Here is a 12,451-nt window from a genome sequence, read left to right as displayed (position 1 = left end):
ACGCACACCCACCACCCATGGCCACCATCACCACCACGCAGCGCTCCTGACTCAGTCACCCCCACACACCCCCGTCTCAATCACGGGGGATTTTCCTCTCCACCGTCACCGCCCCCCGCCCCCCGAGCCTGCCTGATGCGCACAGACACTCAGTAAATGCAGGTAAATGCACATGGAGGATATGGACACACCCCTCCCTTCTGGGGACCAGGAGGAAGGCAGATGGAGAGCCAGGGCTGGGAGCACCTGGGAAGCCCCAAAACGTTCCCCAGGGGTACAGGAGTGACCTTCTGGTAGTAATCTCTAGAGCGAGCTCTAGTCCTGACCCTCACCCTCTCAGCCTTCCCATCAACTGACGGATGCCAGGCACCGGAGCCAGGAAGCTCCGGGCTTTGTCTGGGTACAGGCCAGCGGAGCAAGGCAGGGAGGGTTAAAAATACACCCAGTGGGACCACTTTATTGCGAGGTCAGGGGGGAGACATTGCCACGCACAGCCCTGCAGGTGCAGACGTCCTGCATGAGGCCAGCAGATTCCAAGGCCAGCAGCCCGGAGGCGCACCGAGGTGTGGCTGCCAGCAGGTGAGGATCATGGTGGTGCAGCCTGCCTCTGGGCGCCCCCCAGGCCTTGGGCATCCGGCTGTTCCGGCTATTGAGATTCTTCCGCCCTCCTGTGCAAGTCCTCCAGGTGGGGCCCTGGAGAAGGAACTGGCAGGGAGGAGGAAGGTGAGGGCCTGGGCTGTCCCTGAGGAGGCAGAGGCGCAGGGCCCCTGCAGGAGTGCAGGTGGACCCCACGCCCCCTGTGGGCCCCGCCGGCTTGCTACTGTTTGATGGTGTCACCTGGAACACAGCACTCAGCTCTGCGAGCCCTGGGCTCCCGGCTCAGCCCTGTCCTGCCCTGCATGGTGTCATGCTTGCACACGTGTGGCATGCATGGCAATGACTCCATCTCTTCAAAGCGGGGGACTCCCAGCCTGGGGTCTCCAAGCCTAGGGAGCCTTGTCCAGACCCACGTGCACCCCACAGAGCCCCACTTCAGAGAGGAGCACCGAGAAAAGTGTCGGAGCTCAGACAGGAAGGGCTCCAGGGGCACAGGCCCAAGGGCAACGGTCAGCCCAGCCTTTCTGTCCCTCTACACCAAGGACAGCTCTGAGAAAGAGCGAAGCAACACCTGCCCCCCCCCAAAACCTGGTCAAGTCCCAGGGGACAGCTGCGCACACAGCTTTGCTCACCATTAGCTACTCTCAGAGCAGTGGTGACCTGGTCCAAAGACACCACCCACATGCTCGCATCTCCTCCCCAGCTCATCCCAAAGGTGGGGGTGTGGGGAGGGTGGGCTGGGAGGAAGCTTCCAGAAGCAGTGCGAAGGCCAAGTGCCCTGTGGTCCAGGGAAACCGGTGCCCACCAGGGCCCCCGCATGTGCTGGGGAGCCCCCCACATGTCCCACAGAGCCCCAGGGATGGTGTCCAGGTTCTGTAGGGCCCAGGCCATGCCCACCTCCAGGGAGCCACGGGCCCATGACACGTAGAGAAGGAGCAGGTGGGCTCAGCACCCTCCCTGTCTGCACAACTAGCCCATCTGGGAATTCTGGAAAGTGGCGGGAACCAGAGAGGTTTCAGGGGACAATGGAGACCTCACGCAGCACCCCCACAGGCGGGGGGCCTACGTCCTCAGACACGGTAGGCTCCATAGCACCTGGCCGGGCAGGCGGACTCACCGATGACTGGCAGGGTGCCGCAGTCCCGCTTGTGGAAGTCGTCCCAGGCTCTGGTCTTGCAGGATTTGCTGCAGGTCAGGATCCTGTAGCAGCGGGTGCAGGGCACCAGGCGCACTCCCACGGAGCGGCCGCACTGGGAGCAGAACTTGAAGAAGGGAATACTGCACAGGAGCCATGTGTGCAGTCGGGCAGGGCCTGCCCTCTGTGCTCCCCCATCCCCACCGGGAGGGGGGGTGGGTGCTGGTGCCAGGCCCACCATCCGCCACGCAGGGTGGCCACCCACACGTGGACAGAAACCTGAAGTCCCTGTCCACGGATGTCTAGCACAGGGCAATTTTGAACAGGAAACACACTGTGGCCCAGAAGCCACCAGGGCCACGTAGGGAACAATGCCATGGCATCAGGAACCCTTCTTGCCACAATATGGGAGGAGCGGACCCCAGCAGGCACACCCTCGAGCCCTAGGGCCTGCCCTGCTCAGCACCCCCACCTCACCCACCAGGGTTTCCTGGGCAGGCACGTTCCAGAATGCCCACGGGGATGATCAGGTGCACATTTATGTAAAGGACTGTTCTGGAACAGCAGAGTGGGTGCAGAGCCATGATCCCAGGGAGGGGCCGGTGGTGGAGGGGCTGGGAGGGGCTGGGAGGGCCCAGGGCAGTACAGCCCATGACAGCAGAGACACCTTCAAGAAGGCGAGCCCGTGCCCAAACCCCACTGGGCCACTCCACAAGCACACCCATGACCAACCCCATCTGCCACCCGCATCTTGGCCTACGGCCCGAGAGCAGGGCCAGGTTGCTCAGGGCTTGGGCACAGCAAGTCAGGCCAGGCCACGCTGCCCATCCCACGGCCACCGTCAGCCAACCACTTACCGCTCTTGCTCCTCCAAGTGCAGTGCTTTGGATAGGACAGCACTTTTCCGCTTCAGCATCTGGTAGGGGGTCAGCTCCGCTACAGTGACAGAGAACCACGTTAGGCTCCGTGGGTCCCCCAGCCGTGCCGTGATGCCCACGGGTATCGGGAGCCCCGAGCTGTTGCAGTGAGCCCATTCCCAGCACTGTGGGCAACCAGGTGGGACCCCAAGCCCTTTTACAGCCTGACGCCAAGTCTGAGGAGTCAGAACAGGGGTTGGGGTCGCTGGGGCATCCACAGCCTCTGGGGAGGGGGCTTCACCCCTTGACTTCCCTCCGCTCCTGCATCCTCGGCCAGCCCTCTGCAGCCTCCTGGCCACCTGTCTTTGCCATCGGCTGGCTCGGTGTACCCCTCCCTCCACATCGGTAAGAGGCCACCAGGCTTCTTTAGCCTTGATCAGCTCACGATGCTCTCCAGAGTGAAGACTCCTGGCTCTGCTCTCCAGCAGTTGGCAGCAGGACACAAGGGGACTGGGGACCAAAGGCCAGTGAGGCCCCCCATTGATGGTCACAGGTTCCACTGCACCCCCCCACCTTCCTCTCCTCAAACAGCATGTCAGCCCCCCCAGGAAGGCCATCTAACCTCTAATTCGGCAGAAACTCCCCAAACCCCTGCTGGCCCCAAGAACAGAGATGGCGGGAGCCCCTCTTTCCTCCACATCCTCCCTGTGCCCACCAGAAGCCGGGGCTGCACTGCAGCCCATCCTGGGGGCTTGAGCGTGGGCCCAGGAAGCCAGCTCTGCGACACTGTGCCCTGAGCCAGAGCCGTTGTTTTAAGGACCACGTGGCCCCACGGCAAAGCTTCTGGGAGAGATGACGATCAAGCAGAACCAGAAGTGGGTCTAATGCGGCCACAGCATTGCGGTCACTTCTTTCGAAGGACACGAGAGAAAGGAGAGCATCTTTGTGTGTTAGGGTGGTGGGGCTCTGACAACTCTGTTGATCTATCATTCGCATTCCATCCAGTGCACACGTGCAGTGCACAGTAACGGCTTGCGGTACCTTCACAGACGTGCAGCCATCGTCAACTTTACAGCATGCCCATCAGTCCAAGTCCGAGCCCAGCCCGATAACCGCCATCCCCCCAGTCCTAGGCAACCAATGACCTACTTTCTGTCTCTACGGATTTGCCTATTCTGGACATTTCCTATGAATGGAATCATAGAGTATGTGTATGGTCTTTGGTACTAGATTCTTTAGCTTAAAACAATGTTTTTGAGGGCGCCTGGGTGGCTCAGTTGGTTAAGCAACTGCCTTCAGCTCAGGTCATGAGCCGGGAGTCCCGGGATCGAGTCCCACATCGGGCCCCCGCTCAGCAGGGAGTCTGCTTCTCCCTCTGACCCTCCCCCCTCCCATGCTCTCTCTCTAATAAATGAATAAAATCTTTAAAAAAAACAGTATTTTTGAGATTCATCCATGTCATAGCATGCACTGGTAGTCCCTTCTTTTTTATGTATGAATAATACCCCATTGCGTGGATATGCCGTAATTTGCTTATCCATTCATCAGTTGATAGGTATTTGAGTTGTTTCCATTCTTTGGCTTTTAGAAATAATGCTGCTATAAACATGTGACCACAAGTTCTCATTTCTCTCGAATACATACCTAGGAGTGGAATTGCTGGGTCATACCATAACCCTATGATGAACATTTAAGGAATGGCCAGATGGCTCTCGGGGAGGCTGCACCATTTTACGTTCCCACCAGCGGTGTGGGAGGGTTCTGCTTTCTCCACATCCTCGCCAACACTTGTTACTAATGTTTCGAACACTTGTTACTAACGTTTCGATAATAATAACCACCCTGGTGGGTATGGAGTGATAGCTCAGTGCAGTTTGGTGCGTACATCACTGGGAACTAATGATAGTGAGCATCTATTTTTTTTTTTATTTGTCAGAAAGTGCACAAGCAGGGGGAGTGGCAGACATAGGAGGAGCAGACTCCCCGCCAAGCAGGGAGCCCGATGCGGGGCTCGATCCCAGGACCCTGAGATCATGACCTGAGCTGAAGGCAGCCGCTTAGCTGACTGGCCACCCAGGCGTCCCAGTGAGCATCTTTTCGTGCGCTTGTTCACCATTTGTAGATCTTTCTTCGGAGAAGTTTCTATTCATACTCTTTGTCCATTTTTAAATTCAGTTATTTGTCTTTTTTTTTGGAGCTGTTAAGATTTTTTAATTTATTCTACATACAAGTCCCTTGTGAGATATGATTTTCAATATATCTCCCATACAGCGTGTCTTTTCATTTTCTCAATAGTGTCCTTTGAAACACGGAAGTTTTTAATTTTGATGAAATCCAATTTATCCATTTTTTTCTTTCATCGCTTATGCTTTTGGTGTCATACCTAGGAATTTATTGCCAACTCTGAGGATATGAAGATGTGTCCCTATATCCTCTTCAAAGAGATTTATAGTTTAAGCTCTTGCATTTAGGTCTTCAATCCAAATTGAATTAAATTTTGTATGTGGTGTGAGGTAGGGTCCAACTTCATTCTATCGTGTCTGGATAACCACTTGTCCCAGGACCATCTGTTGAAAACCGTGCCCTTATCCTCATTTCCACATGTTGGCGTCCTTGTTGAAAATCAGCTGACTTACACATGTATTTATTTCTGGGGTCTGCATTCTATTCCACTGGTCCGTATGTCTGTCTTCATGCCAGTGCCACATTCTTTTTATTCTCATTTTGCAGTAAGTCTCAATTTAGGAAGTATAAGCCTTTCCAGTTTGCTCTTTCAAGATGGCTACAGCTATTCTGGGACCTTTGTAATTCCATATGAATGTTAAAATTAGCTTCTCAATTTTACAAAGAAGGCAGTGGGATTCTGATAAGGAGATGTCTTCCCATTTACTGAGGCCTCCTTTAACTTCAACGTATTGTAGTTCTCAGAGTGTAAGTTTCACATGGCTTTTGTTAAACGTATTCATAAGTATTCTATTTTTGTTAATGCTGTTGTAAATAAAACTTTTTAAAATCTCATTTTGCTTGCTGCAATTGTATAGACACAATGTTGGTTTTTGCATATTGATCTTATATCCTGCAACCTTACTGAATGCGTTCATTAGTTAAAATAGTGTAATCATTTTATATTTTGTATTTTAATATTTAAATGTTTAGTTTAATATTAGTTTCAGTTTAAAGAGTGGATTCCCTGGATTTTCAATCTGTAAGATAATTTCTGCAAAGAGAGTTAGTTTAAATTTTTCCTTTCCAATCTGAATTTCTTTTTCTTGCCTAGTTATGCTGGCTAACAGCTCCAGCACAACATCAAACAGAAATAGTGAGAGGACACATTCCTGTCTTCCTTCTGATCATAGGGGTCTTCCACCGTGGGGTCTGATGTACGCTCTGGGTCTTTTTGTAGGTGTCCGCAGTCAGGTTAAGCAAGTGCCCCTCTATTCCTTGTTTGTTGTATGTTCTTTATCATGAAAGGGTGTTGGATTTTGTGAAATGCTTTTTCTACATCCATTGAAATGATCATGTGGTTTTTCTTCTTCAGTCTAAAAATGTGGTGTATCACATTGATTTTGCTCTTGTTAAACCATTCTTGCATTCCAAGGTCCGGCTGTAAGCTACCAGGTGCAGAGGTGGGAGAGCCAGGTGCAGAGGTGAGGCAGCCAGGGCTCAGAGGTGAGGCAGCCAGGGCTCAGAGGTGAGGCAGCCAGGTGCAGAGGTGAGGCAGCCAGGTGCAGAGGTGAGGCAGCCAGGGCTCAGAGGTGAGGCAGCCAAGGCTCAGAGGTGAGGCAGCCAGATCACAGAGGCCTGGCAGCCAGGGCAGAGCTAGGTAGGAGCAGCGACCCCTACCCAGACGGAGAGCCTCTCCTATGCAACCGCAGCCAGAGCATTGACCTGTGTTACTCCTGACGGGTCACGACCCCAGCCCCCTTGGGGATGTGGGTGCAAAGGCCACCGTCCCAGGTATGACCCTATACTTTCTGGGGATACCCCGTCATGCAGAGGAGACACGGACGGCTGACCAGGGCGCTAAGGGGCTGGTCCTGCACAGCATCCTGCTCTCCAGGGAAGCGTGCTCGGCTCTCAGCTGATGGCTTTTCTCCCGGAGTCCAATTCTTGTCAGAAACTGAATCGTCATTACTACATCTAAGAAGCAAACTCCCTGCGTGTGCTTGGGTTTTCCAGATCCTTCTCAGGATCCATAAGCTTGTTTCCCAAGTCAAATGACCCTGCAGTCCTTCCCTCCAGGCTCTCACCGAAACTCAGCTCCCTCAGGCTGGCTCTGCCACGTGTTGCCCCTCGGCCAGCCTGTGTAGGGCCCTCAGGACCCAGGGCTGTGCCTCCCAAACCAGGCAACACCAGGGGGGACACGGTCACCATTTCAGCCCCCAGGATGTGGCTCTCCTAGCAGAGGGCAGAAGAGGTCCCTCTTCCTCCTGCTCCAGAGATGACCAGTCCACCTCGGAAACCTGTGGCCCCAGGCCATGTGTGTCCCAAAGTCACACTCACCTGCTGGCCTTCCACGGAGAGGCAGACCTGCCCCCATGACCCCTGGCCACAAGAGAGCAAAGCAGAATCCTGGGGCCGCAAAGCCCCTGCTCCTTCCCCCAGGAGGGCTGCATGGTAGCCTTAAACAGCTCAGCCGGAACCTCGCCCTGCCTCCGGTGTTGTGCCCTCTGCCGGGGGCAGCCGGACAGCCTGTGCCGGTGTCCCCTGCCACTGGGCAAACACAGTGCTCCTGGATATAGTCCCATGGTGAGGCCTGAAGACTCCCCTGGGGCCCTTCTTCTCTCCCCAGGCGCATCTCCCCATCTCTCTCAGTGTCTCCTGCAGGAGCTCCTTGGAGGGCCGGACACAGGGGCAAGCCAGGCAGGGGCAAAAAAGTGCGCTCTCATCCCACCCCGCCCCTCCCCCACAGCCTCTGGAACCAGTCCCAGACCCGGAGGCTCCTCCAGGAGGCGGGAATCCCACTCTGTGCAATTGGGAAGAGCAGCAGCTTCCCGGGTGGGGATGGTGCCGGTCCGTCCTGCCAGGCCACTGACACCCACCTTTCTTGCTCAGGTTCAGCAGCTTCGGATCCCACTGGCTCTCCTTGGCGGAGACTGCACGGCGCAACTGGAAGCCCATGTATTCCAGGAGCCTCTTGCGGGCCAGAAATATCTCCCGCTCGGCCGGCGTCAGCATGTGGAAGGGGCAGTGGGCAATCTTCCGGTCCTGCAGCACAGCACCCCGTCACCACCAGGGACTGCAAGGCCCCAGCACCCCGCCTGGCCGGCCAGCATGGGAAGCACACAGGCAGAGAGCCCACCCCTCGTGGTGAGGACAGCACAGAACAGCACTCCGAAAGCTGGCGACAGCGGCCCCGCCAGCAGGGTGCCGACCAGGGCGGGCTTCGGTCAGAGGCGGGAAGGGCCTGTGGCCCAGCCTTGCCCAAGACACACTCAGGGCCCCAGGTCCTCTACCCCCATCACCAGTGGGACACTCAGAGCCATACCTGGTAGAATTTGAAATACCCATAGTCGACAGCCGTGCCCACAGCCATCCTGTCGCCCTGCGTGAGCGTCACAGGGCTCAGGATGTCAGCCCCACAATTAATTAGCCGGTCAATCTGTGGAGAACAGAGCCTGGGTCACATGTGCGTGAACGCCCCAGCCACCAGAAGGCAGGACTCGGAACCAGTGTGCCCAACTCTGTGGCCCATGTCACCTGCAGCCTCCCAGTCTTTACATGGTCGCTGGACGGCAGGGGGGCGGCCCGAGGACCCGGCCCCCAGCAGGAGAGTAGGTGCTGCCAGCAAGGGCTATCGTCACCCTTATTACCCAGGGAAGCTACCCTCTGAGCTGCGTGGAGAGTCAGCAGACAGACAGGATAGACGTGCTGAGCCCGCGGAGGAGAAGTTAGGGCAGAGCCCAAGGGAGGTGCAGGCTGGGCCACTGCTCAGGAGCCCCCTGCTCCCCACCGCCCCAGGGAGCTGCTGTGGGTCTGTAACTTGAAGCTGGTTATGGTCCCAGTCCCCAGACCAAAAGTGATAGAAGGGCAACCACGAAGCCCGTCCTGACCCCCTCCCACCACATCCGGGGCTCTCGGTGACTGTGGGTGCCTGCGCGCGCACGTGTGGACGGAGCCACATTCAATGGTGCGCGTGAGCAACTTCTGGCTCCTTACCACCGATCTCATTCACAGCAAATCGCACCCAACAGAGGTGCCCACCTCCACCCTGAAAGGGAGGGGATGGGTTCCATAAAGAGGCTCCAGGGTCTTAGAGCTTTAGCTTGGAAGCTTAACCCAACCACGAAACACGGGGCTCAGTGCGGCCCCGTCCGAGCAGATGAAAACCAGGCTGTCATCCCCGCCACTGCCCATACTGCATACGGTCTACTTCCCAGCCAAGTGCAAGCGGGTGGTCACTCGGGGGGCACACTGCAGTCCCCAAACAGCCAGCAGAGCCCAGTGCCAGTGGGCAGGAGGCCCCGAGCCTGTCCCCAAATGTGCTGACCCTGTGTGCAGCCACAACTGGAGGTGCTCAACGCCTCTGTTGCTCAAGAGCTCCGAGCACCCCACATCCCACGAGGGCGGTGCATTTAGCTGTGGACGCTGGGACTGGGGAAGCACAGAGAGGAAGTCAGCCCTTGCACGGTCTCTGTCATCATCTGGGCCATTCACACCTCACAGACTCAACCACCGTCCCAAAAGCAAGAAGCTGGCTGGAAGGACCGGCTCCAGGCTCGTGTCTGGGCAGGAGGGGCTGAAGGATTCAGTCGGAACGTGGGTCAAGCTGGAGAGCGGGGAGGGCCTGCCGATGGCCAGAGGGCAAGGGTCAGGGGAGGGCCGGGTGTTGCACCCCTCATCAAACATCCGATAAATGCGGACATCCTTGGTTTGGCAGCATGATGGAGATCCCCAGCTGGGGCCGGCATGGTGCTGGTCGGCTGGCAGAGGGGAGCGCCAGGGAGGCCAGAAAGTGGGGAAGTGGTGAGCGAAGGTGTTAATAACCAGTGCACCTAGGTGAGGGAATATGCAGTCACTGTGCCGTTCCAACTTTTATGCATTTGTTGTAATAAAATTAGTAAATGAGTAAGTTGTAAGTAGTTAAATCATTGAAAAATCACTGGTTGGCTGATGTGGGGTCAGGGGCAGGAACCCACAGGTGTGTGAGGGTCCCCTGGATGCCCCAGAAAGCAAGGCAGGCATCAGAGGCTGAGGGGACCAGGGGAAGTCTCCCAAGATCAAAGACAAGACGATTTAAGGGTCGAAAAAGAGAGAGTCCTTCCACTTGCCAAATAATCATGGAGGCAGATGGCATGGCTGGGGCAGAGCAGACCTGCCCACCCCCAGATCCAGAACGCAGCACTGAGAGGCCCCGAAAACACACACGCAGGCACTTCCAGGTGCTTAGAGGACAGGAGATCAGGATCAAGGTAGGATCCTTAAAATGGGATCCGGAAACAGGATCGCAAGAAAAGGGGCCTCACTTTTTCCATAAGGTTGAACTTTTGTCAAGTGTGACAGCCTCCAGAAAAACAAGGTTCTCCGCACCCCACTCCAGTGCTTCTAGCTCTCGGGGAACCACACTGCGGCCCTCGATGGAGCCAGGGCAGCGGGGAGCCCACACAGAGCTGCCCCACATGGGTGTGGGAAGGGGCGAGGCCACAGCACAGGGAGGGCCTGCCCATGCGGCGCTGCTGTAGCAGACCCAGGGCCCTGGCACAGGAGTGAGGAGGGGGCAGACGCACAGGGGGACGTGTCTGGGTGCCTGGCAGGGCCAGAGCAGCTGGGAAGACAGACAGGGACTCTGAGGGAACAGCTCAGCATCCAGAACCTATAAAGCACAGAGTGCCTCCCGATCACACCTGAGCCCACCCGGGAAAAACAGCAATGCTACCAGCAAGCCACGTCCATAGCCAGGATATGGCACCCAGGACCCCCGCCCGGGGCATGGCACCCCCTGCAGGCCCCCACCCAGGACAGCCCCAGTGCCGTTCCAGCAGGTCCTTGACCAGGACCCCTGGCCAATGCCCACTCCACTGAGAGAATCTACAGTCCTGCTGCCCAACCAAAGTGATGGCTTATGTCTTCCTTGAGACAAACCGGAGGACTTTTGTCTGGCCTGTTGAGTGGATTTGCACTTCACACGTTTAGGCCTACATAACATAAAAAGCAAAAATTTTGTATTTTTTCTTAAGTATTTGAACATTACAGAGCAAGATCACTTGAAACGCTACCTGCAAGGAATGAAGGGCAGACCAAGGGTTCCAACACCCCCACCCAGACCCTACACACTAGGGCCCGCTGCCCTGCACACCCCCCCCCCCCCCCAGCCTCACCCCTCACCAGGGCCAGCTTGCTGTCCATGCTCCTCTGGTGCTCACAGGTGAGATCACAGGCAACACACAAGGCGCTGCCCAAGCCTTTGGTCAGTGGCAGGTTGGGGTCAGCTCCATGGGACAGAAGCTCCTTCACGATCTGGACACAGAGAAGCCGGTCAGCACCCCCAGCTCCTCTGTCCTCGCATGTGGAGGAGTGCCCAGAGTAAGGCTTCTGCTGTCCTGAGTGACAGCCACACCTGGCTACTTGCCATGCACCCCACCCACAGGTACCACTGCTGCCCCAGCTCAGGGGAAGAGGCCGGGGCAGGGAGAGGGGGCGTATGGTGGCTCCCCCCAGGGAGGGCTGCGGCACCCACGCCGGCAGCCCAGGTCTGATACTTCCTCTGCACGCTGTCTAGCTGCTCCAAAGTGCTCCTAGCTCAGGTCTTGTTTTCCAGCCCAGGGGCCAGCACAGGGCCTGGTGTGTGTCCCATCAGCTCCTCCTCCCTGGGACCACTCTGCCTTTGCCCGCTAGGCGCCTGAGTCACTGTGATCACCTGACCAGAGGGAGAATGGGGCACATCTCACTTGCTCCCTGCTGGATCCCCGGCCACCAGGAAGCCCGGCGTGACAGCAGCTTGGATGGGCAGGAGACACACTAGTGTGTGGCTCTCTCAGGAGCATCCGACCCCCAGAAGGCAGCTCTCTACCCTGCCCGCCCCACCAACAAAACCAGGCACAGAGCAGGTGCCCCCCATAACTTGCTCAGTGAACAACTCAATGTACACGTCAAGGGAGGAGGGAGAGAAGGACCAGAAGAGCCCCCACAACCCTCACCAACACTGCCTTCCTGTTCCTTAGGCCTCCGCTGATATGTCACCCCAGCACAGACCACAGAAGCCCCCCTGGGCACCAGCTATAACAGCTCATCCGCCATCATTCTCTGCTCCGTATCCAGCTGCTACTATCTTCACAGCACTTACCACCACCTGAAATTCTGTGGCACACTGGATTACGGTCTATCTCCCACACTAGAACGTAAGATCCTTGAAAGCAAAGACCTTATTTTATTCGACACCTGATGCCTAGAATGGTGCTTACCTGGCACATAGCAGATGCTCAAAAAACAACAGTTAAATGAAAGGACGAACGGGTGTACGTATTACAGATCGACGTAAGAAAAAAGTAAAGTAGAAAGGACGACGGATGATGGACGGATGGAAGGATGGAGGATGGACGGACAGACAGATGGATGATGAAAGGATGGATGGGCAGATGGACTGACGGAAGGACAGACGGAAGGATGGATGGAAGAGAAGAAGAAGGACGGATAGACGGATGATGAAAGGATGGATGGACACGAACGGACAGAAGGAAAGACAGAGAGAGAGAAAAACAGAACAAAGGACGGACGGAGGACGGCTGGATGGATGGACGGGCGGAAGCATGGACAGATGGACTGGCTGGATGTGCGGGTTGTATGGACAGATTGGATGGCTGTATGGTTGGATGATGGGTGCCGGGTGGATGTGGGTGAGTGGACGGCTGTGTGGTTGGCTGGA

General features: G+C 56.4%; 1 protein-coding gene across 1 annotated transcript in view; it reads right to left on the bottom strand.

The window, feature by feature from the left end:
* Positions 1-417: 417 nt before the first annotated feature.
* Positions 418-12,451, bottom strand: part of ANKMY1 (ankyrin repeat and MYND domain containing 1) — a 36,393-nt gene continuing 24,359 nt past the window's right edge. Inside the window, 6 exon segments of the mRNA XM_073888837.1 lie at positions 418-705; positions 1,715-1,875; positions 2,590-2,668; positions 7,632-7,797; positions 8,078-8,191; positions 10,915-11,046. Of these exon segments, the coding sequence (XP_073744938.1) occupies positions 647-705; positions 1,715-1,875; positions 2,590-2,668; positions 7,632-7,797; positions 8,078-8,191; positions 10,915-11,046 (711 nt within the window). The 3' untranslated portion in view covers positions 418-646.

The sequence above is a fragment of the Callorhinus ursinus genome, unplaced genomic scaffold, assembly GCF_003265705.2.
Source record: "Callorhinus ursinus isolate GAN/ISIS: 27379988/994484 unplaced genomic scaffold, GSC_fseal_2.0 scaffold96, whole genome shotgun sequence".
NCBI classification, from domain to species: Eukaryota; Metazoa; Chordata; class Mammalia; order Carnivora; family Otariidae; genus Callorhinus; species Callorhinus ursinus.
Note: the sequence above shows the minus strand (reverse complement) of the source record. Positions and strands in the feature narration are given on the sequence as shown.